At 38.3% G+C, this 23,856-nt stretch overlaps 2 protein-coding genes and 1 long non-coding RNA gene across 8 annotated transcripts in view; 2 read left to right on the top strand and 1 right to left on the bottom strand.

The window, feature by feature from the left end:
- The window catches only part of KIF2A (kinesin family member 2A), a 67,314-nt gene extending 58,041 nt beyond the window's left edge, over window positions 1-9,273 (top strand). For all 4 annotated transcript variants that reach the window (XM_045494317.1, XM_045494318.1, XM_045494304.1 and 1 more), the window contains 2 exons: window positions 1,490-1,625; window positions 3,887-9,273. In XM_045494317.1, coding sequence (XP_045350273.1) covers window positions 1,490-1,625; window positions 3,887-3,972 — 222 coding nt within the window. In that variant the 3' untranslated portion in view covers window positions 3,973-9,273. The remainder of the gene's footprint in view (window positions 1-1,489; window positions 1,626-3,886) is intronic.
- Window positions 7,045-18,021, bottom strand: DIMT1 (DIM1 rRNA methyltransferase and ribosome maturation factor). Of its 3 annotated transcripts, none has more exons than XM_045494327.1 (12): window positions 17,788-18,021; window positions 17,390-17,463; window positions 15,932-16,018; window positions 14,621-14,682; window positions 14,444-14,537; window positions 14,308-14,357; window positions 12,831-12,954; window positions 12,362-12,454; window positions 11,256-11,320; window positions 10,417-10,480; window positions 9,120-9,226; window positions 7,045-7,603 (listed from the first exon to the last, which is right to left on the bottom strand). In XM_045494327.1, the coding sequence occupies exons 1-12, from the start codon at window positions 17,864-17,866 to the stop codon at window positions 7,561-7,563; spliced, it is 942 nt and encodes a 313-aa protein (XP_045350283.1). In that variant the 5' UTR covers window positions 17,867-18,021; the 3' UTR covers window positions 7,045-7,560. The 3 variants fall into 3 exon arrangements, with proteins under 3 accessions (XP_045350283.1, XP_045350293.1, XP_045350301.1); XM_045494337.1 differs by having other exon boundaries at window positions 17,390-17,465; window positions 17,806-18,020; XM_045494345.1 differs by lacking the exon at window positions 17,390-17,463 and having other exon boundaries at window positions 17,788-18,020.
- A 3,483-nt stretch (window positions 18,022-21,504) lies between these two features.
- Window positions 21,505-21,962, top strand: LOC123606243. Its single transcript, XR_006716187.1, has 2 exons — window positions 21,505-21,559; window positions 21,720-21,962. It is a non-coding gene; the product is annotated as an uncharacterized LOC123606243 (long non-coding RNA).
- Window positions 21,963-23,856: the final 1,894 nt, after the last annotated feature.

A 23,856-nucleotide genomic window follows, 5' to 3' on the forward strand; every position in this document is an offset into this window, starting at 1 on the left:
CCTGACGTATTCATCCCATTGTGTTCAGCCAGTTAAAAGCACGTTTACTTGATGATTTGCCTCTTGATCCCCCTATTGCCTTTTTAACAAGAAAATATCCTAGAGGGTGATACTTACAAGGAAGCGTAGATAAAGTTTGGATATCATTATGGAAACTCTAAATATGTTCTGGGAAAAAAGTGAACAATAGCTCAGTCTTTCTTTTGACCTGTGTTCTTTCTCTGATGTTGAAGAGATATTAACATGACTCAGCTGTAGACCATTTGAGCACCTGGATGAAAGGCTTAAAATATAAGTGAACTATTAATTTTATAAATTGAGAATAGGATGTACATGCATTGAAACTGTTATAGTTTTAGTCAAACTCTTACTATGAGAATCTATTTAAAGGCCTAGATGTTTAGATTAAATCAAGAAAGGACACTTGTAATTTAAGAAATTTGTGTCCTTTTGGAGCAAGGTGTCTGTCAAAAAAAAAGACCATCGTTTCCCACTCTGCCATTTTATGGTGAAGTCTAAAAAGTTCTTTGCTCTTTGGCAGAACTGGATGTTTTGAGTTTCAGTCCAGTATTCTTTTTACAATTCCATTTATTGTTCCTCCATACTGTGATCTGCCATTTCTTAAAATAGGGTTTTATTTTAAAAAAGTAAGTAGATAGCTAAGAAAAAAGAAAAAAATTGTGGGGGGTGTGCGTATATATATTTTAACTGATACATGTATAATTTTCTAATAGATACCTACATTAGCTAATTCTTAGGATACACAGTCCAGTTATAATTAGCCATTAAATTGCATTGGAAGCTAGAAAGTGCCCATTTTTATATCCCAAAACTCTTTAATTCAGAATGATATGAACTTGTTAATAATCAGTATGATTCATTACATTGCTAGGAAGTGAAACTCCTAAATTCCACGTTATCTAAAATCACTTAAGAATGAAGGGTTTCTTTAAAGCATGTGTGAATAGTAAGTAGCTACTATTTAGTGGTTTCTTAGACTCTTCTAAAATTGGCTGTCCCTTATAGTTAAAATAATTTTGAAGAGCTGGTGTTTAACCACTGTGAGGCCACAAATGGGGATGTAAATGCTAGATGATTTACAAGTTCTAGGCTACCATAGACCTCATTTGATTGCTCAGTAGCTTTGTTATACCCATTTTCCCCCAATTTTAGGGATAGCTACTAAAATTTTGAGAATTAATGTGCTCACTGATACTTACGTGTTTGATTCACACCCTTACCCAGGGCACAGTAAAAGAAAAATGAAGTTCTCTTGCTTGTCTTATCATATTTGTGTTTGTGTTTGAATTTAAGGAAATATTTCTTAATTTTATTCTGTAAATAAAGATGTTTTATACTTACTAAATTCTCTAGTTTTAGAGAATTCCATCTTCAGTATGTTTGATGATATTTAGCATATGCCAACGTTTTTAATTGGTCTTTGTCTTACAGAGAGGCTTATTGGATTGTTGAATTTTTGTCCTTTTAGGAATCTATTCGATGGTTAGAAGATGAAAAGGCTCTCCTAGAGATGACTGAAGAAGTAGATTATGATGTAGATTCATATGCTACTCAACTTGAAGCTATTCTTGAGCAAAAAATAGACATTTTAACTGAGCTGCGGGGTAATTCCTTTTTCATTTTAGTGTTTTACGTCTACTTAATACTTGAATATAATTAGTAGAGGATTTCATATTGCAAGAGGACATCTGAAATAAAAATTATGGGCACCATTAATACATTTCCAGAGGTATTTAAAGACAAACCAATCATTCTGTTTTTTTTTTCTAAAAACATGGAATATCATTTCAAGTGTTCTTTAGTTCTCTTTTCTCTTTAGGCATTTGTAAAGATAAAAGCATATTATGATTAAAGAGGGAAATGTATTTTAACAAATTTGTAAATTTTATACACTCATTCAGATTTTTAGTTTGATCGGCCAGTGCTTTTCAGAATGCTTTTGCTTAGATTACGTCTTTTCAGGGCCATCTCTTCTCCAGCCTCCTATCTGCTTTCATCTCTTTTCTGTGCATCCGTGTCATGTTTTTCCTTTGAACACTTGTTTTAAAACATCAGGGGGAAGGTTTCAAGACCTTGAGCAACTCAAGACCTTTCAGCAACTATTCTTTCTGCTTTGCTAATGAGGGAAGCATGTGACTTACCCACATGCCTTGTCTTCTTGGCTTTTTATAATTAGGTTATCTGTAGCTTCAGAAATGCATTTATTGTATGTGCTTTTTTCTTAGGCATTGGCAAAGTAGTTGTCTCCATTTATATGCGAATGGACATCTGTGCATGTGTGTGTGAAATGCAGAGTGAGACCCAATTGAAATAGCTAGTTTTTAGCACCAAACTGGCTAAGTTTTTAAAGTAGGGTCTTTGTGAAGTTGGTTATTTACATAATCTATAAAGAGTCAGCAGTGACCATTTACCCAATTCACAATTGTAAAAATGTAGGATTTCTAAAATTTATTTTTGTTTTTCATGTTCTTCATACTCAAGCTTTGATTTAAAGTGTTTTGATCATTTTTCTAATCTGTCAGAACTTACAAGCAGCTAATCTGTTCAGAACAGATCATAATTCTCATTTTTTTCTCTGTAATATGTGGTATTCAATTCAGTTGACTTCCTTAATTTTCTCAGTATTTATGTATATCAAGCATATCCATAACTTTGAAGAAATTACTGTCTAGCTATTGTATTATTCAGTCCTTTCTTAGAAAAAAAATTCTTTTGCCCTTCAGAGGTAATTTTGGTGTATAAGAAGTATGAGAGCTTTTATCTTTGTCTTAGCAGGTATGAGATCCAGAAGTCCTTAAATTCCTTTCTAAATTTCAGAAGAGTTAATTTTTTAAATACCCCTGTACTTCTGAAGGGGGGAAAGAAATTGAGATTCCACTTCGAATCTTTTCTTCTAAAGATCATCACCTTTGTGCTGTTAGTGCATTTGAAGTTGGGTAATTTTTCAGGGTGCTATCATCTGCATTGTACAGTGCTTACCAGTGTCTTTGGTCTCTGTTGACAAGAGGACTGTGGTCACTACCCCAGTTGAAACAAACAGAAATGTCTAGATATTATCAGATGGGGGGGGGGGGGCGGCTGGTGGGAAACATCACCTGCAGTTAAAGAAAGGAGATGAGATATTTCTCATCTTCACAGCTGTTATTTGCCTGTCAGTTTACCTATTTCCTATTCTTATGTGACTCTGAGTTAATACATAAGAGTAAAACAGAATTATAAGACCAAAAAATGTATTGTGCTATAATCCCCCGCCCCTGTCTCCCTTTCCAGTACAAAATAACATTTCTTTTTAAAAATTCAAACAGCTTTTGAAATTTCATAGCCTAATTGAGTAAAGTAGGCATTGGGTATAGAAGCTTCTTAATATATTGAGGAAAGAAATGTCTATAGTTTAATAAGACTGAAGGGTGCCTGGCTGGCACAGTCAGTAGAGCATGTGACTCTGGATCTCGGGGTTGTGACTTTGAGCCCCACGTTGGGGCTTCAGTACGGAGTACTGAAAAACAAAAAGACTCAGTGTTCTTTTAGACATGACTATACACATTTAACACACACATATCTAGCCTGTCTACACTCCAAAAGGAATTCAGATAAACTAAAATTGAACACTGTAAAATGTACCAAGCAGATCAAAAAAGGTCAAGGTATAGAAAAAAACATAATTTTATGAATCTGTGGATAATGAAACTGTTGCTATAGTTGACTATTGTATTTAGTTCTGAGTTTCTGGACAGCAAAGAACAAAAGGAAAGATCGTTAGCTAATGTTATGAAGTAAGACAGCTGACTTGATAGGACCCATGAAATTATATACTGTATTGCATGCGATGCAGTACTTACTCTCTTGTTCTTTTCTTTTTTCCAAGATAAAGTGAAATCTTTTCGTGCAGCTCTACAAGAAGAAGAACAGGCCAGCAAGCAAATCAACCCGAAGAGACCCCGTGCCCTTTAAATCAGCATTTGCTGCTAGAGGATCCCCAGAACCCACATTACTGTAACATACAGTGGTTCAGCTGTTAAGGGCCATTTGAAAGTTTGAAATTTTAAGTGTCTGTGGAAAATGTCTTGTCCCTTCACCTGAATGACATTTCAATTTTGTGAAACACTCCTTTGTCTACAAAATGCTTCTAGTCCACGAGGCACAACCAAGATTGGGAATAGTGAAGCATTTTGTTTCATTTACCCAAACGGTGATTTACTTTTGGAGATCCTTGCCAATTTTATTTTCTGTATGATGAAGTGAGATTGTGGACTTGATCCAGAGGTGAATAGTAGGGGGAAGCCACAGCATTTCCTTTTAACTCGGTTGAATTTTCGTAGCAAGACTGAGCAGTTTTAAATCCTTTGAGTGCATGCATACCTCATCAGTGATTGTACATACCTTGCCCACTCCTAGAGACAGCTGTGCTCACCTCTTCCTGCTTTGTGCCTTGACTAAGGCTTTTGACCCTCAATTTCTGAAGCACAGCCAAGATAAATTACATTCCTTAATTGTCATTGTAAATTACCTTTATTGTGTGTACATTTTTACTGTATTTGAGACATTTTTTGTGTGTGACTAGTTAATTTTGCAGGATGTGCCATATCATTGAATGGAACTAAAGTCTGTGACAGTGGACATAGCTGCTGGACCATTCCATCTTATATGTAAAGAAATCTGGAATTATGATTTTACAACCATATAATGTGGTTATAATTTTCTTAGCATTTTCTTTGTAAAGAACTAAAATATAAACTAGTTGGTGTATAATAAAAAGTAATGAAATTCTGAGAAGAGTTTTATCTTAGGATAATACATATATATATGCAGTGTGTGTTCCAGTGTGGTATTAACAGGACTAATAGTGCAATTTGATCCTTACCAATACCATTACTTAAGTTGAAGTGTCCATTAGCACCCCAAAATGTACCTTTTAAATGTACTGGTAAAGGAAATTGGCTTCTGATGCATGAATATTTACATGTACACTGAAAGTAGTCCATAATAGAACTGTTAGTTTAAGCCAAGTGTAGACAGTACATCACTCCCTTGAAAAAGAATTAAGCTAAAAAAAGAGTTGACTTTGCCTTAAAAGGCAGATCGATCTGGCCCAAGCCCCATCTGTTACCTACTCTGTGATATTTCATCATTATTTGGTGAGAATCACCAAATCCTCACCAATAAATTGGTCTAGGGTATGCTGCTTTTTAAATGGTGGCACTATTTTTACAGATTGCTACTCCAAGGAAGAAAACTGGCCACTTTTCATGTAAATATTTTGTTAAAAGATTTATATATCTCTCTAGGAGTTTTCCCTTAGTTCCTAGGATAGAGTCCAGGAGTAGATTAACAACAAAAAGTCTCCCAAGGATGTCTTGTTTTGATTTACTCTAAGGAACTAATGCTCATTCATTTGGGCCAAAGGGAAGCTATGAATAGAGAGTCACATGAGCCAGATTCCCTACTTCATTGTTCATAGAAACCAGAGAGTAGTTGTGGGAAATCCTACACCATGGTGAAATGCTCCTCTGTAAACTTGAAATCTAGAACAAATGTAGATTTTCACAATGTGCTTATTAATAAATGATATCTATGGAATGAGTTTTAGAGATAATTTACTTCAGAACAATCACCTTTGTTTTGGAAGGGACTCAGGTTTTCTTGCAGTTGTAAGATAACGTTCTATTTGTGTTTATTTCTAAGAGAAGAGAAAGAATGGAGCAGTTACTGTGGACTTTGCAGCAGCTGCTTAAAAAGGTAGTTTTTGAGGCTAACCAACCTTCAGAGGACAATAGAGATGTGAACTTGCTCATTTTAAAGCACAGCAGATTCATCTTCATTTATTAATTAAGATGGGTACTATCTCTGGAAGGTCTCCTTATGTTCAAATATGTTGCCTTATACTATAATGGCTTCATTCTGATAAGTGATCAAGGTCTATAGAAAATTGATACCAGAAAAGATGTTGGTGGTTATAATCCAATCCTTCAGTTTTACAGATAGGGAAAACTGAAGGTCAGAAAAGGGACTAAAAGTCAGTTCATGAGGGAAGAGGAAATAAGAGGGAAAGCCGAATTAATTCTTAAAATTTTCCTATAAGGATAGAGATGGTACAAATGAATTTTGCAAAGTAAGTAGTTTTGTGATAATAAAAAACCCCTGCTCTTGAGGTATATTTAATGTTTATGTAACAAAAGTGGCTTGATGCAGTATTATTTAAAGAAAAATTTTTGGATCTGGATTAAACATTCTTGACTTAGACTTCTTGAAAGCTGATATTCCTATTAAAAAGTATTTATATAGGAATGTTTTACTATATCACTCTGAATCCAGATTTCCAAAAAAATCTGTTGAGGCAAACAACTTCCCTTCTAGGTTTACTCAGTGTACCTTTGTTAAAATAATTTGGAAGCAATCTTTCTATTAAGTTAGGTTTTTAAAAAGCCAATTATTAAGATATTTTTGTTAATTTCCTCATATAAATTATCAGCTACTGTAATTATTACAGGACATTAATAACGATTTAAACATAGTAGCCAATTAAGACTTGTTTATGTATCTATTAAAATCCTCATCCTGACATTTTAAAACTTAAAAACATTTTAAAAATAGCTTAGAACAGTATGTGAAAAGGTACTGGAACTTTTAATTTTCCGTAAGTCATGTGAACACTGGGAGCCTGTAGTTCTGGGAAAATGGCTGGTTAAGATTTTTTTTGTTTTAAGTAAGTTGAAGGGCGGAATTTTAACCTCATAGCCAGTTTTGATTTACAAAACCCTTTAGAATTTCGTTAAACCAGTGGCTTTCCCCAAGAAAAAAACCATACTATCTTATAGTTGATTTCATCCTAGTTGAGCGTCCTGTTAATCACAGTTGACAAACTCATGCCTAGAAGTAATGTGCCCGGCACCACCACACGGTGGCAGTAGCAGACTCACGCTTATCCAGAACTGTGAAGTAGCTTATGATGCTACAGGACAGCTTAAAGGTGTGGGCAGAGATAGAAGGTGTATAAGATGAACAGAAAAAATGAGAGAAGCAAAATAAGAAACAAGTGTTTTATTGTACACATGAATAAAAAGAAATCGTACGGGGAATATGTAACTTGAGTTAAGCATATTTCAACTGTCTGACTGACTGTTTGAGGGACAAAGGCCTACAGAGGCCCTCATGGTAATATATAACATAGAAAATAGAAGAGTAACATCTTTATACAATAAACTGTTAGAAAGAAGTTTAAGTGTAAAGTTGTGCGTGCCTGCGGCTCTTAAAGATTACCGTGTAGAGACTGGACCCTGCCCTAAATATTAAAAACACCAAAACCAAAAAAAAAAAAAAAAAAAAAAAAACCAAAAAAAAAACTTGGGTACTTAGAATTGACTTACTACCCTTACTACCATAAAACTTCAGAGTAATAAATGGTGACAGTGGTAGTATTAAATCAAAACTAGTCAAGCACATAGTGTTCCAGTGGAGCAAAAGCATAGTTTATCTTCTCTGTTAGAAATGTATAATTGTGGTTTCTTTTTCTTGGGCTTGAAAATTCTCTTTTCCAGATACCTAAGAAAAATGTATACCTTCTGCGTTGAATCCATGTAGCAATCTGAAAAAAGAAACCAAAATGAGATGGTATTGAAAAGATAATTTATAACCTATAACAATGCATAGTTCGTGTACCATGAATTCTAAAACAGACACATCAAACCTCTGAAACCCACCCACTCCTAACACCAGTCATTAAAGAAACTTTATTCTTCAATTAAATTTCTAAGATAAATATTGGTTAAAAATCACATCATTTTGGTGCCTCTTTTGTCATAGCCTGTATGTCTTAAGTCATGGTGAATTTGACCAAATTATCTTAGACCTCCACTATCCAGGCATAAGAGCTCACTGGCACTTGTGAAGCTATTTGGAACTGGAGACTGAAGAGAGATGAATGGCTAATCATCCATGTCCATTTTTCCTCTCTGGGCTATTACTAAGGTTCAAATTAAGTACTGACACATTGCTTTTCTCTGGATACCAATGTATTTATTGGATCCTAGTTAGCAAACTGCATATGCTTAATAACCTTGAAGAAATTTGGTGAGAATGAAAGAAAATAAGATGAAATATTTCTTTAGACCTGAGATTATTTTCAGGATGGTGACAGTTCAAGATGGATTCGAATGTCTGAAAATGGAAGATCGGTTCTTATGAATAATTTCAACTCCTATGACTAACCCCTGATAAAGACTCAGTAGTTCTGCTAGCCTGTCGATGTAAAATATAAACCCCATTTGTCTTAGTTATATAGAACTGTTTCCAGCTCAGAAAAGTCAAACCAATTCCTTTGGTAACAATCTATCGTCATTTTTTATTCAGCTCCTAGAACATGGAAATTTTAAATCTGAATCGGCTAAAATAGGCAAAAACTGTGCAGTAAGTGATGGTTTATTAGTTAGGAAATCAGTTTTAGTGATTGAAAACTGTGAGTATAGGTTAATAACTACCTGGGTAACTGAAGCCTTATTTTGCTTTCATACCACTTACTTGTTTAAGGAAAACAAAGTTTGGTCTGCATTGCCCAGATAGTTATGACACCCTTCTTTTATTTTAGGTGTGTAGAACTTGCCTCCGTCTACAAAACAAGTAACTATTTTATTAAACCGGTTGGTTAGAAATGAAAACCAGGTATGATTGTAAACTGGCATTATTTCATGTGTAGGATCTGTTTTAACAATAGCTATTCCCATCAGAGAAAAAGAATGAGATGCAACTATATCCATTATGCTTCTTCTACCTTCCAGGCTACTATGAAGACACATATTAAGATGAACTATGAATGGGAGTTGGGGGAAGAGGCTGAAGGGGAGGAGCACACACCCCACAACACACATTGACACAGAGGCTATCTCCAGGCTCGGACTGTTCTTTATTACTGTTCTTAAAATGTTCATTCTGCTGCAACTAACTAGCCTCCATCTTCTACACCAAATACTATTCCATGCCATGGAAGTGCTATGCAATAACTCCAGGTAGCACCTTATACCGCTTAAAAGCCTTTAAATCTCTAATCTGAGGGTGTCACAGTAAAGAAATGTAAACACCTTAGGAAAAAAGACAAATGTAATTACCTGATAAAGTCATCTATGTCCATGGAACGGGCCCGCTTGTCACTAAAACCTGTGCTGGTTAGGATTTGCTGTATTTTATCTGCTATGCTGAAATCTTCTGGTATTATCTATCAATATAAGATTCAGAATAAATGAACAACATATCTTTAATGAAGTCATGTTGACTCTTTTTTGTTTGTTTAGCTCAGTAACTGATAAAATAGTCACCGTTATCTGCTTACGACAGTTTGAAAAGCCTATTTGTACAGTTAATAAGACTTGGACCACCAGTTATGCGGTGGTTCTTCAGTGCATACCAGATACTCAGAAAACTGGATGAGTTACTCATGTATACTCCCCCTTTTCTTAAAAATTCTGGATGGTCAGTTTCAGGATTAAGGTACTTTATGTCACAAAATAAATCAAGCTACAAACTAAATTTTAAAGCAGGTGTTACTCCTTTAAAAATAATCTCACATTTTCTTGGCACAAATTTAATTTTACCAGCCAAATTTTCTCAAAGAGATAACCTCCAACCTTTGAGAATATTAAATATTTCATACCACATTTTTTTCTCCAAATATTTTTCTTAATCCAGTTTAATGATGTTTTATGACTTTGTCCATAAGAAGAGAAACTGAAGGTAGCAATATATTAAGCTATATAAGATCTGAGTCCAAAAATACAATGGAAATTTGCTTTTATCTTTCTGCTGTTTAATTAATTTGAATTAAAAAATTATCAGACATCACATAATTACTATATAGTTATGTGTAGGTGGGCTTACCTACATACAACATTGGTTAAAGAAAATGTTGCACAGATAATGATGATAAAGAGACTCATAACCAAAAATCTATTCAGCCTATACTTTATTCTAATTATGCCAATTTCTGGATTTAAAAAAAAAAGTTACAGAATGGTAACTTTAAATCTGGAATTGTTACGTGAGCAACAAACAAGGAATGATCACAATTCAGAGTATAGTGAATGGTACATAATTTGAGCCGAACAAACTACACATGCCTAAAGCTTTAAGAAAATTACGAGTCAACTGAATCTCTTTTTATGTCTAAGAACAACTGTACAGTTAAGCTTAGTGGTGTAATCCAGGCTGCTCAGCTCTGGTCCGAGAATATACCGCAATACTGACATATTAGGGTTCAATATTAAGGTTGTGTTAGTTAAATATCACTTTTAAGGATCACATGGAATGTGCAAAATTAATAAGCTAGCGATGAAAAGGAGTAAGAAGTAGAGGGGCATTTTGAAACACAGCAAATCGAAACCAAAGAGACCACAGAAACTTTTTGCTTACAATATTATGGACCGAACAGTGAATTCTGTAGTTTTTTTCCAAAAGCTGTTGCACTGCACTTGACCTATAAAATAAAGGAAGTGATATCACTATTACTCCAAAATCAGAGATTATAAATAATTTCCTTTCAGTTTATTATAAATTTAAATCTATGTTCCACATGGTAAAATTAAGGGACTAAAAAAGGTGTTAATATTTAAACTTGTGAAACAACCACAAACTGGTTATATTTAAAAGGTAAAGTTTCCCAAGTAGGTCCCATGCTGTCAGTGGCAGCCCGATGCTGAGCTAGATCTCACGAACCATGAGGTCACGACCAGAGCTGCAATCAGGAGTTGGATGGCTAATTGAGCCACCCAGGCGCCCCTTTTTGAAATTCTTAAAGGAGTTCTAGACTCTCCACAAAACATCACCTCAAAAAGAAAAAAAAAGTGAAATTACAGCTTTCAGAACCTCTTTTTTTCCCTTAGGCCTCAAATTGCTCTTACAAAATTTTTTCCAAGTTAATAAAATGGCATCAATTTTTCATAGGTGTGGAAAGGACCCACTACCCCATTTTTCCAAGGAAAAATGAGACAGATGTGTGGTCAGTTTTTGGGTTTGTTTTTTTTTTTTTCCATTTTGCCAAAAAACCTGATCTAATTCCAAATTCCTAGGAACGTTCTTTGTTAAATTTTCCTGCCTCCCAAAGTACCAAGTTAGTGTAAAAGGTAAAGTATATCACTCGGATAATCTTTACACTTTAGGATATCTGTTCAGGTATCTGTTACCAAATTCTAATACTTAGCAGTTTTTACAGCAATAGTCCTTCATATATCATAAATGAGAAAAATTCTCACTTAAATGCCGCAGACAGTGTCTTGTTCTTCCTAACAAAGGTGATCCTTACTAGGCCATCCCATTCCTGAAACAGAAAATGGATCATGTGTTATAAAATATCAAACCTTGCCTATGTCTTGTAGGTATTGTCTTTTAATATATAAAACTGAAAAGAACCTTCTGGAGTTCTGTATTTTGATCTAGCTGACATGTGTAAAAAAGTAAGATATGTACTTGATTTTTGCACTTTTGTGCACTTCACTGAATATTTTATCCTCAATTTTAAAAATAAAAAAAAATTATTCCACATCTGAATAAAGAATGTGACATTTATTAAAATCAAAGTACCATTTTCAAAAAACATGATTCCAAATAGGATTTAGAATATAGCCTATGCAACATCCCTAAACGACCCAGAAGAGGTAACTAACCAGTCCATTTACCACTGGTTACTGACCACACAAGAAATCATGTTTTTATCCAAGCCGACCGCAGTATGGTTTTACATCCAGTGATCTAACTACTTAATTGCAGAAACATGAATTTTGATTAAAAACTGCTACCCAGAAGGTTACTCAAACCCAACTATTTTTATTTTATCTTGTTTTCTATCTTGTTTATTCAAATTTTTATTTGAATAAGTCAAATAGATACAGGTTTTCCATAGTTACTCTTTAGTATGCAATTATGCACTGGCATTCTATTTTTTTTTTTTTGAAAGACAGAGAACGTGTAGGAGAGGGGCAGCAGAGAGACAGGGAGAGAGAATCCCAAGCAGGCTCCAAGTTGTCAATGCAGAGCCTAGCATGGGGCTCAATCCCATGAACCATGAGACCATGACCTGATCCGAGACCAAGAGCCAGGGGCTTAACTGAGCCACCAGGCAGGCACCCCTGCAATAGCATTCTAATCTGCACTTTTTGCAAACATTTTTCATGCTTTTTTGTGCTTTTCACAATGATCTTACATCCAATTATTCCATCTACTCAATTACACAGATGTCATAATTAGCATTTTCCTGCTTGGACATTTAGGTTGACTCAATATTTTCTGCTGCTAGAGACACACATCTCCCAGCTTGGTCCTTTTTCCGACTTTATTGAATGACCTAGTATTTTAAACTCACCTGAAAATTGATAGGTGGTGGTGGATTCTTGGGTTCTATTCTTACGACACTGGATTCCACCTTTGGTGGTGGCCTGAAATTGTTCTTTCCAACCTATCAATCAGAAAATAAGGAGTCCTCTCAAAAACTGCTTGGTTTTTTTGTTTTGTTTTGTTTTTTTGAGAGCAAGAGAGCGCATGTGCATGCACCCACAGGAGCAAGGAAGGGGGAGAGGGAGAGGGAGAGAGGCTTAAGCAGGCTCCACTCTCAGCACGGAGCTTGATGCAGAGCTCAATCTCATGACCCTGGGACCATGACCTGAGCTGAAATCAAGAGCCAGACACTCAACCAACTGAGGCAGCCAGGCACCTCCCTCCTTTTTTTTCAAATACAGTTTTAAATTAGTGATTAAATATGCTTTCCTCACAGAAGGCACAACTAGATGCTCAAGGATGAGGTAAGCCATATTATTTCACTAACAGTCACTTACTTTCATCAGATGGTCCACACGTGCTAACAGCTGTGTATTGATTGATAGTCTGCAGTATAATTTATCTCCAGGCTTTGCAACTAATCGGAGAGCAAATTCTCTTTGAAACATAAGTACAGCACATCTGAAGAGACAGTGGTAGAAAAGAGTAAGGAAAATGGTCACTTTTAACTGTAAACGTATCTTAACTTCAATTAATTGTCTTAGGTGGGAAATAGCAGTGCAAGATCTGTGGTTAATGAGAATTCATTCAGCTGCTGAGAAGGCAGAACAGTTTCAGATTTAGCTTTATTACCATAAAATGATCCATCTGGCTTTTCTTTTTATAATGGCTGCACCTCCAATCCTTGCGTATGTAAGCCCTCGGTGATCCGATGAGAAAGTATTTCCGATAAGCCCGAGTCCATTACCCTTGCTAAGAAAACAAAGCCCAAACTAACAAAATTGGCTCAGGAGCCTAGTGGTATTTATAGGGTAGCAAACACCCTTATGGAAGGAGAGGCAGGAGAGACAGATTGTGACGTTGGCGTCCTCCGGCTATAACAGGTAAGGAACGTGGGCTTTTTTTTTTTTTTTTTTTTAATTTTTTTTTTTTTTCAACGTTTATTTATTTTTGGGACAGAGAGAGACAGAGCATGAATGGGGGAGGGGCAGAGAGAGAGGGAGACACAGAATCGGAAACAGGCTCCAGGCTCTGAGCCATCAGCCCAGAGCCCGACGCGGGGCTCGAACTCACGGACCGCGAGATCGTGACCTGGCTGAAGTCGGACGCTTAACCGACTGCGCCACCCAGGCGCCCCAGGCGCCCCAGGAACGTGGGCTTTTTATTCGGCAAGCAATGGGGAGGCTTTTCGGAGGCTCTTGAACTGGAGAAGAGCACCTTCAAAGCTGGGCTTTGACTTTCAAATTTTTTTGACAATGAATCAGACCAGGAAATACCTTTGACATTGCAGGCCACGCCACAACTATCTGTATTACATGTGTTTTTATGTAACTCAAGCAAAAGTTTCATAAAATTATAATCACCTGGGCCGCATGCAATGCATGCTCTCTGATATACTCTATGCCATGTCATTAAAAAAATGACAGTCATGACTCAAGAAATTTAAACTACTAAAGGGTTTTTGACTTGGAATTTGAAAACCCCTGTTACATATCGTGCTAGAGACCAGTTAGGAGACCACTGCAATTGTCTAGACATAAGGTAATAAAAGAAGTCTGACCTGGACTAATGGAAAGAGTATTAGAAAACAGGGAAGGGCTGCCTGGTCTCAGAAGCAGGATTTATACCACACCTCCCCCAAATAACTATGTCAACTGAATAGAAAGGAAACAAAGACCTCCATACAAATAGATACTTTCTACAGAACACATTCTTGATTCTCCAACAGTTTTTTAATTGAATTGACTTTCATCTTTGGCTGTGTTTCATCTTTGGCCCAAGATATGGCAGTAATTTTGGTCTTTTGTCACAAACCTGAAAAAAGGTCGGTGCAGCAACAGCTTGAAGACAAAGGGGGAAGAGATCTGTAAGAGAGTTCACGAGTTACTTCTGAGAAAGACACACCACAGAAGTATGTTTGTAGAATGTTCCCAACAATTTGGACACATACCTGATATGGCAAATTTGCCACACAGGCATCAAAGAATGGCAAATCTGTTTTCAACACATCACCCACCAGTACTTGAAGTTTGCTGGCCAGAGGCCTAATAATAAGGAAAAAAAGCAATTAAAAAAGATAGTGTTTCACAAGATTGAAATGCACTCTAATTCTAACTTGCATACTCACGTGCCCTGAACTCTTTTGTGAAGTTCAGCTACTAGTCTTGGGTCAAGTTCACAGGCAATTACCTATGTTAAAAAACAAAACAACACAAAACAAAAAACGGTATTTGGGGGTAAATTATGGAGCGTAAATCTTGTTATCTCAGTCTGACTCTTGATTTCAGATCAGGTCGGGATCTCATGGTTGGTGAGTTGGAGCCCCATGCTGACCTCTGTGCTGACAGTGCGGAGCCTGCTTGGGATTCATTCTCTCTCTCTCTCTCTCTCTCTCTCTCTCCCTCTCTCTGCCCCTCCCCTGTGCGCTTTCTCTCAAAATAAATAAATAAATAAATAAACATATATATATGTATATATATTATATATATACATATATATATATATGTATATAGAGGGGCACCTGAGTGACTCAGTCGGTTGAGCGTCCAACTTCAGCTCAGGTCATGATCTCACAGTTCATGATTTCAAGCCCTGCACTGGGCTCTGTGCTGACAGCTCAGGGCCTGAAGCCTGCTTCAGATTCTGTGCCTCCCCCTCTCTCTGCCCCTCCCCTGCTCACACTCAGTCTCTCTCTCTCAAAATTAAATATTAAAAACATTTATATATATATTATATATACAATACATGTTATTTAAAAATTTTTTTTCAACGTTTATTTATTTTGGGGACAGAGAGAGACAGAGCATGAACGGGGGAGGGGCAGAGAGAGAGGGAGACACAGAATCGGAAACAGGCTCCAGGCTCTGAGCCATCAGCCCAGAGCCCGACGCGGGGCTCGAACTCACCGCGAGATCGTGACCTGGCTGAAGTCGGACGCTTAACCGACTGCGCCACTCAGGCGCCCCTACAATACATGTTATTAATTATAGTGACCTGCTGTACAGTCCATTTCTAGGACTTACTCTTTTTATACCTGGAAGTTTGTATCTTTTGACCACTTTCACTCATCTTGCCTACATCCTGCATATGTGTTTTTTAATTGATTAATTAATTTTGAGAGAGACTGAGCAAGGTAGGGGCAGAGAGAGAGGGAAAGAGAGAATCCCACGTAGGCCCCACATTGTCAGTGCAGAGCCCAATGTGCGATCCCACGAACCACAAGATCATGACCTCAGTGGATATCAAGAATTGGATGCTTAACTGACTGAACTACCCAGGTGCCCGTTGCCCATATTTTTAAAGATAAAGCTTTTAGCAAAGGATCAAGGGTTGCTGTTAAAATAACAGCAATTAATTAAAAATAGATTTCTGTTTGTAAACCAGGTGAGCTTGCCGACATAATGATTTCTGATACCAAAACACAAAATTCCCTTTTTACCTTTTTTGCCTTTTCTAGCAACTTTACAGTCATATTGCCAGTTCCAGGTCCAACTTCCAGCACCACATCAGTTGGTCTTAAGGCAGCCTGCGAGCAAGCACGACCACGTTAGCTTTACTAGCACATATGAACACATCATTTAATTTATACCTATCTTTGCTTAAAAGCGTATGGTTAAGAGATCTTATTCTGACTCCACTGTTATGAGTCCTTCATGATCTATGTGCTTAACAAAATTTTCTCTTTAACGTTAGGTGCAAGTGGAAATCTATCACCTGTTGTTGTTTTTTTTTTAATGTTTATTCATTTTTGAGAGACAGAGAGCATAAGCAGGGGAGGAGTAGTGAGAGAGAGAGAGAGAGAGAGAGAGAGACAGAATCCAAAGCAGGCTCCAGGCTCTGTCAGCACAGAGCCCGATGCAGGGCTCGAACCCATGAACTGTGTGATCATGGCCTGAGCTGAAGTTGGATGCTTAATTGACTGAGTCACCCAGGTGCCCCTCTATCACCTGTTTTAAGTTGGGGCAGTTAGGAGTCAGAAAACAGTTAGGTATCAGAAAAGCAGGAATAGCTATTCTTTCTGGGAATGGCTTTCTGTTTGCTATCTTAGAAATGATTCCAACAGCATCTTTTCACCAACTCTGTCACTATCAGCAAGTTCAAACAAGAAAGGACTATATATGAAGAGCTTGCCTGAGAATTGTAGCATGTTGTACCAGCATTTCTCAATTTTCAACTCAGTATAGTTTCAGGGATAGGAATACTTAGAAATTGTACACAAACCTGGGTGTTTGTATGTACAAAGCTGCAGTGCCCTGGGTACACACCTTTCATCAGACGCTCAAAGGAAATCCATGAGCCAAAAAGGTTAAAACATTAGGCCTTCGTTTTGCAAATGACACTAGGTAAAGATGAGATTCTCTAAATACATAATGCTCTCTCTGTAGCTCTAGGATGCTTCCTTTGTAACCGTGAAAATATCCTGTACCACATAAATTTCATGTTCTAGTACCCAATCATCCAGAATAGTAAGAGAACATCCATAACCCATACAGGAGGCACTGGATTGTACCATATAAGGTTCTCTGGGGGAAAAAAACTTCCCAAGCTGTCATTAAAACATCTTTTTAGGCACTGGAGTAAACAAAAATTGATAGACGGTGTCTAGAAAAAGTGATTAGGCATAGAGTAATAATACTAATGTGGAACTGAACAAGTCCAAATGTCTACCTATGAGGTAAATAATCTACAGAAAGAATTTGGAGGCAGGAGAAACCCAGACCTACAGAACAAAGCAAATCATGCCAAAGACAGTCTGTGAATCCTAGACAGTTCTTCGATCCATTCCACAAGTATTTACAGAACAATTGTTTTGTGACAGACATCCTCTGTGCGCTTTAGTATTCCTAAGAACAAAATCAATAAGCCCACAACTCTCATTTTCCTCTTCCACACCCACCTTATCGATAATACTGTTAACAATGAGAGGATTTTTCAAAATATGTTGCCCAATCCCCGTGTTGAACATGAGTCCTGGAAGAAAACACGGAAGAGCCTTAATTTCCCGACGAAAAGTAGACATTAGACCGTCCTAGAGAAGAATGCAGGGTGGTTGGGGGAAGGTGTCTGCGCCAACCAGAGGCACCGAACGTCAAGCTAGGAGCCTAGGTGACACCCTGTTCAAGTCCACCCCTTCTGCAGGAAAGGAAGCCAGAGGCTGCGCAAGGCCTGCGGCCGTCGATCCAAGAGCGCCGCGCCACCGGCCTCACAGTCCCGGCCCAGATCAGGGCCCGCGCCCCCGACTATGTCCTGCCCGGTGATCGGACCTGAGCATAGCCCCTTCCCGGCTGTCCCCACCTCCGGCGCTCTTCAGCTCTCGGCTCTGTTTAAGTCGATCGCGGCGGCGGCCGCTCGTCCCCGGCTTGATCTTTGGCATCACCACGGGCGCGGACCTACAGGCCTTGGAGATCAGAGAGGACCAAAGCCGGCTACCCCGCACTACACGTGGGAACTTGCCACCCCAGGAGTGCCTGCACCACTACCCGCCACGTGGGGGATGGGGGAGGGCCCGGCCCCTGTTCGCCCTGGGCCCCGCCCCCAGAAAGGGGAACGACCTTGAGCCCAGTGGTCGCCGGGAATTGTAGTCATGAGCAGGCGGAAATCCTAAACTCGAGAAACTACAGATCCCAGAAGACACCACGCCGCCGATTCTGGCAGTTAGGATTGGCTAGTTTAGAATCGAAGCGGGTCTCTCGCGTAACTGCGCGGAGTTGGTCAAGTAAGTTTTGGGGTGGTGATCTCCACGTTGTGGAGGAGGTTTAAATTACGCGAGGCCTTTAGGATTGTGGATGTTTCCCTCAAGCCGGGTCCTGGATCCCTGAAGTCCAAAAAAGGTGTCTTTCCGTCATGCGCCTCCCTCCTGTTTCCCAGCAAATACGGGGTGGGAAACCTAAGATCTCGGCATAAGGAGCTTGCTCTTGGGGCGAGCGAGTTCGCCTCTTGGGTTGTGGAGAGGAGCTCCGAGAATGTTAACAAATCTCTTGTTGAGCTACGGCGTCTAGTTGCTTTGCTTCCTTTTTGTGCCATTCATTAATTACCTAAATGTTTATCGGGCTCCAACTATTAAACTCTACTGGGTGCTGGAGATTCAAAGTTTATACAGGAAACCGCTTTTCTCAGTCTATTCTATTGGGAGCGAGAGGCAGAAAGTCCGAAACGCTGTAAATTTAATAAGTATGGATTGAGTATTGTTGTAGTACAGTGTATCTGACTGTAAGCTCCATGCGTACAAGGTTCACGTCTGTTTGGCCACGTTTTTTATTTTTTTGTGTGTACTCTATTTTCTTGAAGAAACGGTTTGAATTACCACGCTGCCTCTTCCTTGCTAAATTAACACGTGTGCGTTCCCCAGCGTTGGCCCCTTTTTGCTGTTATTCTAATTCAGTAAAAAACTCATAACCTTAGTAGCATCTTCAACTACTTATGACATTTCATTAATGATTAATTTATTACACAATTCTGGAGAATCTACATTATTCCAGGTACTGCGTCAACTATTAGGAATAAAAAGTGACGTGATCTCTGCTTTTAGGGAACCTTCTGTCAAGAGAGGGAGACATGCAAGTTATTACAATAATAACACCATTTGGTGTTCAATTACATGCCAGATATTTTGGGTACATTATTTCATTTAATCTTTTCAAACAAGTCTCTGAAATAGGTCTTATCATTATATCCATTTTACAGATGAGGACGCTGAAGGATAAAAATGTTTAATATCTTGGGGCACCTGGGTGGCCAGGCGATTAAGTGCCTGACTCTTGATTTCGGTAGGCTCAGGTCATGATCTCAGGGTTAATGGGATACAGCCCTGAATCCAGCTCTGCCCTGATAATGCAGAGCCTGCTGCGGATTCTCTCTCTCTGCTCCTCTCCAACTTGTTCTAACAAGCTAAAAAAAAAAAAAAAAAAGCTTACCTTTAAAAAAATTAATACCTTGCTCAAGTTCACACAGTAAATGACAGATGCATCTGTATTCCAAAGATTGTGTATTTGTAAAAAAAAAAAAAAAAGGTGTGATCATAGCACAGTGAGGAACATTTCAAAATACAATATTTGAGTGGAGTCTTGAAAGACAAAAATTAGCCAGGGGAAATTTGGGAATTCAGAGGAAACCGTACTCACAAAGCGAAGATATAAACAAGTGTAAGGGAGATAAAGAAACGTGGTATAGCTGAGGAATTAATAGGAAACGTAAATAGGGGCTTACTGCAAATGGCTGAAAATGTTACGCCAAGGAGTACTGGTAGAATCAAAGTAACCATTTTGCATTTTCTCCTCCTCTCCAGGCTGTGAGAATTGTGGGACATCACACAGTAGCGTAGGTAGGAGATATTCATGGGCTCCACTTTTAGCTGGGTTTTGAACCCTGCCCAGCCAGTGCTTTTGAATTTCCTCTAATCCTCTCCCATTCTCCATAAAAGATCTTCAAACCTGAATTCTTCTCAGGCCCGCTTGCCTACCACCTCCCCAGTTCCCTTTTGGCAGGAGGCCCTGCCTTTTACTTCACAGAAGAAATGCAAGATCACCTCAAGGACATGCTCATTTTCCCCGGGTTACTGTTGTGCACTCTGGGGATACAGCCGTGAGCAAAACAAAGCAGAGCTTACCCTCTAGTGGGGGGAAAACAGACATTCTGAAGGTGGTGATGAACATGCAGGGGAAAAAGCAAGGCAGAGGAGCTAAAGATCAACAGGGTAGGTGGGAGAGGTTATTTTATATAGCATGGTGGGGCGAGACTCCCGTGATGGGGATAATTTGATCAGAGACCTTCGGGCACAAATCTAAAAGTGACTCACAGTACATCTCACACTCTGGCCGTTTCTGCTACAACTAACTGCTGGACAATGAGTGAGGAAAGCTTGAAGGTAGGAGATACTGTGAAGGTAACTACAATGGCATGCTAGAAAGAAAGAGGGGTGCTGGTTTTGCTAGGAGAATTCATATGGATAGGCCAGGGAGAGCTTGAAATTTTGCAGTGGGGAGATAGCTCTACCAGTTGGAAAAAAAAAGTGGTTTAGCATTAAACTCATGGGTGAGTCTGTGTCCTAGACGGAATCCCTCTTTTCATAGTTTAGGATTCTGCAAAAAGGAAGTCCCCCGTTGGCTTTTGCTAAAGAGTAAATAGGGTAGACCGTAAGGATGGAAAACCAAATGGTAGCCAAATGCTATTTTTTTAGGTGTAAAATAGCAAGACCCTCCTAGAAGAGGCTACATCTTTTAAGCCACAGAAAACAAAGGGACGGAGGTGACGGTGCACAGTTACCTTGCCTAGAGTCTAAATTAGTGTTTGTCTAAATATGAATCTTCGACCACCTGCATCAGAAACACTAGGGCACATGTTATGGGCTGAATTGTATCCTCCCAAAATTCATATGTTAAAGCCCTAATCTCTCGTACCTCAGAATGTATCTATATTTGGAGATAGGACCTTCAAAGAGATGATCAAGCAGGAATGAGATCACTAAGGTGGGCCCTAATCCAACGACTGGTATCCTTTTAAAAGGAGGACGTTTGTATACACAGATACCAGGGTCATGTGTGCACAGAGAAAAGACCTTATGGGCACACAGGGAGAAGGTGGCTATCTATAAGCCAAGGAGAGAGGCCTTAGGAGAAACCAACCATGCTGACACCTTGATCTTGGATTTCTGGCTTCCAGAACTGTGAAAAATACATTTTTGTTTTTTGTGGGGAGCGAGAGAGTGCAAGGGAGGAGGGGGGGAGGGGGGGACAGAGGATCCGAAGAAGTGGGTTCCACACTGATAGGCTGATGGCATCGCCACAGATCATGATCTGTGATCTGTGATGGCCACACCACAAGCTCATGACCTGAGTTGAAGTCAGACCCTCATCCGACTGAACCACCCAGGTGCCCCTATATTTCTATTCTTTAAGCCCCCCAACTTTTCTAGTGCTATTTTCTATGGCAGCCCAAGTAAACTAATATAGCACATAATGAAAATTTACATTTCCAAGCCCCACCTTGAACATTCTGGATCAGAATAGGATTGGGCCCTGGCAAATGCATTTTTAACAAACCCTCCAGGAAAGTCTGATGTACACCAAAGGTAAGGATTTATTGCTTTCTGCAATAAAATAAAGTATGTTGAGGAATTTCTACAGAAATGAAAGAGGATGGGGAGGGCTACCATCATAAGCACAGAGATCCCCTTATTATTACATAATTACATAAATAAAATGGCCATATGACATTTTTTTTTCTGTTAGTTTCAAGGCGGCATTCAGAAGTGAGACAAAATGGGATGCACCATGGATCCATGAATCCTAGGAAGTTGTGTGACACTGGGTTATGAGCTGCATTAAAGAAATGAGAATTGGAAATTGATGCTGGAATGTATTTGAGTTATCTTTGCAGCCACGGATGGCTTTGAATTATATAATCATGCTTTTCTGGTTCATGTTTATCTCCATTGTTAATTAAAAATACTTATTTTTCAATTTGGAATTGCACAATGGATTCGTTGCCATTTTTATTTTATTTTATTTTGTTTTTGATATAATGTATCATAACTGGAAAAAGAATTATAATCGAGGCGCCTGGGTGGCTCAATTAGTTGAGCGTCCAACCTCATCTCAGGTCATGATCTCGTGGTTTGTGAGTTCGAGCCCCACATCCGGCTCTGTTCTGACACCTCAGCACAGATTCTGTGTCTCCCTCTCTCTCTGCGCCTCCCCTGCTTGTGCTGTGTCTCTCTCTGTCTCTCAAGAATAAATTTAAAAATGTTGAAAAAGAATTATAATCGCAGTTGCTTTGGTCGAAGAGGCTTACTTAAATTTACCAGCATGCATGAAATGATAACATTTTAAATGTGCCAGGGAATACAATAAGGAATAACAATAAAATGTAAGCATTTTCCTGTGTAAAATGTATTTCCTTATAGACTTTTAATGTATTGAAAAGTCATAGGAGCGCCTGGGTGGCTCAGTCAGTTAAGCGGCCTACTTTGATTCAGGTCATGATCTCGCAGTTCTTGAGTTTCAGACCCACTTTGGGCTCTGTGCAGACAGTTTGGAGCCTGGAGATTCTATCTCTTTCTTTCTGTGCTCCTCCCCCACTTGCAATCTGTCTTTCTCAAAAATAATATACATTAAAAAAAAAGTAAAAAAAGAGAAAAGCAAAAACATTAAGAATGTTTGAATTTCACACTTTTAACACATTCATTAACATCTGCTGTGTTCTTATGAAAAAGGAGTATAATTCGCTTGGACAGAAAACAAATTGAAATCTAATAATATCAATTGTTCAATTTCATTAGAACAATGAACGTTATTATTATTGTGCAAATATTCAATCTCAATGGTAAATAAAATTCTACCTTACAAAGCTGGACAATTTCAAAAAAGTACCTAGTGTCTTAATTTCTACTAGGCTGTTTAAATCTTAACAGAAAAGTATAATGAAATTTGGCTGAAAGAAGTTAATATACCTTGAATATTATGGGCAAGATTCTTCTATAAACATACTCTAACTTATTTTCAGATCATTATAAATGCTATCTTAAATTAAGAAAAGTAAGAATCACAGTTATGGCCTCTGTTTATTATCAGCAGGAGTCTAAACATTGTCAGTGAATATCTAATATCTAATAATTGTTTCTCCCCAAAGTATCTTTCAGATAAATTTTTTCATATCATCCCCATAAAATAGTATGTATCATGTTACAAAATGAAATTTTTTGAAGTTTTACAAATATAACAAAAATAAATTATCGTACTAAGAATTCTACTTGTGAATTATAATAGAGCCTGTTATATATTTTATTTTAAGATCTACAGTTGTATATTTTTATATTCTGTTTTATAGATTTTGAAGTGCTTTTCACACAATTTAATTTTCAGTGAAACCCTGTGAAGTTTGTTAGGGCAAGCATGATTACCCTATTTTACATAGGAAGAAACTGAGTCTCACTGAGATTAAAGGTACTTGCTTGGGGTCCTTCAGGTAGTAAGCAGCAGAGGAGTCAGTGGAAGCCTGTGCCCATCCCACAACAGGACACCTGCCTACATCTGTGAGCTCCGTCAGTCAGTAGTTTCACCTGAATGTGAACATTCGAGTCAATTGCTCTCATCACTTGTGGGAAAGCAGGGAAGTAAAGCATACAGAGTTATTCTAAATCCAATTTTCCTTTAAAAAAATTTTTTTTTAAACGTTTATTCCTTTTGGAGAGAGCGCAAACAGGAGAGATGCATAGAGATAGGTAGACAAAGAATCCAAAGCTGGCTCCAGGCTCTGAGCTGTCAGCACAGAGCCTGACACAGGGCTTGAACTCATGAACCATGAGATCATGACCTTAGCCAAAGTCAGACACTTAACTGACTGAGCCACCCAGGCGCCCGAATACAA

This window comes from Leopardus geoffroyi, chromosome A1 (genome assembly GCF_018350155.1).
Source record: "Leopardus geoffroyi isolate Oge1 chromosome A1, O.geoffroyi_Oge1_pat1.0, whole genome shotgun sequence".
NCBI classification, from domain to species: Eukaryota; Metazoa; Chordata; class Mammalia; order Carnivora; family Felidae; genus Leopardus; species Leopardus geoffroyi.

Bases quoted from the DNA above. Each gene is read 5' to 3' on its own strand.
- DIMT1 (XM_045494327.1), bottom strand. From the start codon at position 17,866: ATGCCAAAGATCAAGCCGGGGACGAGCGGCCGCCGCCGCGATCGACTT. The intron at 14,683-15,931 runs GTAAAAAGGGAA...TTTTTAACATAG, and splicing joins TGCTAGAAAAGGCAAAAAAG to GTAATTGCCTGTGAACTTGA. The intron at 7,604-9,119 runs GTAATTACATTT...TTCTTTTTTCAG, and splicing joins GACATAGATGACTTTATCAG to ATTGCTACATGGATTCAACG.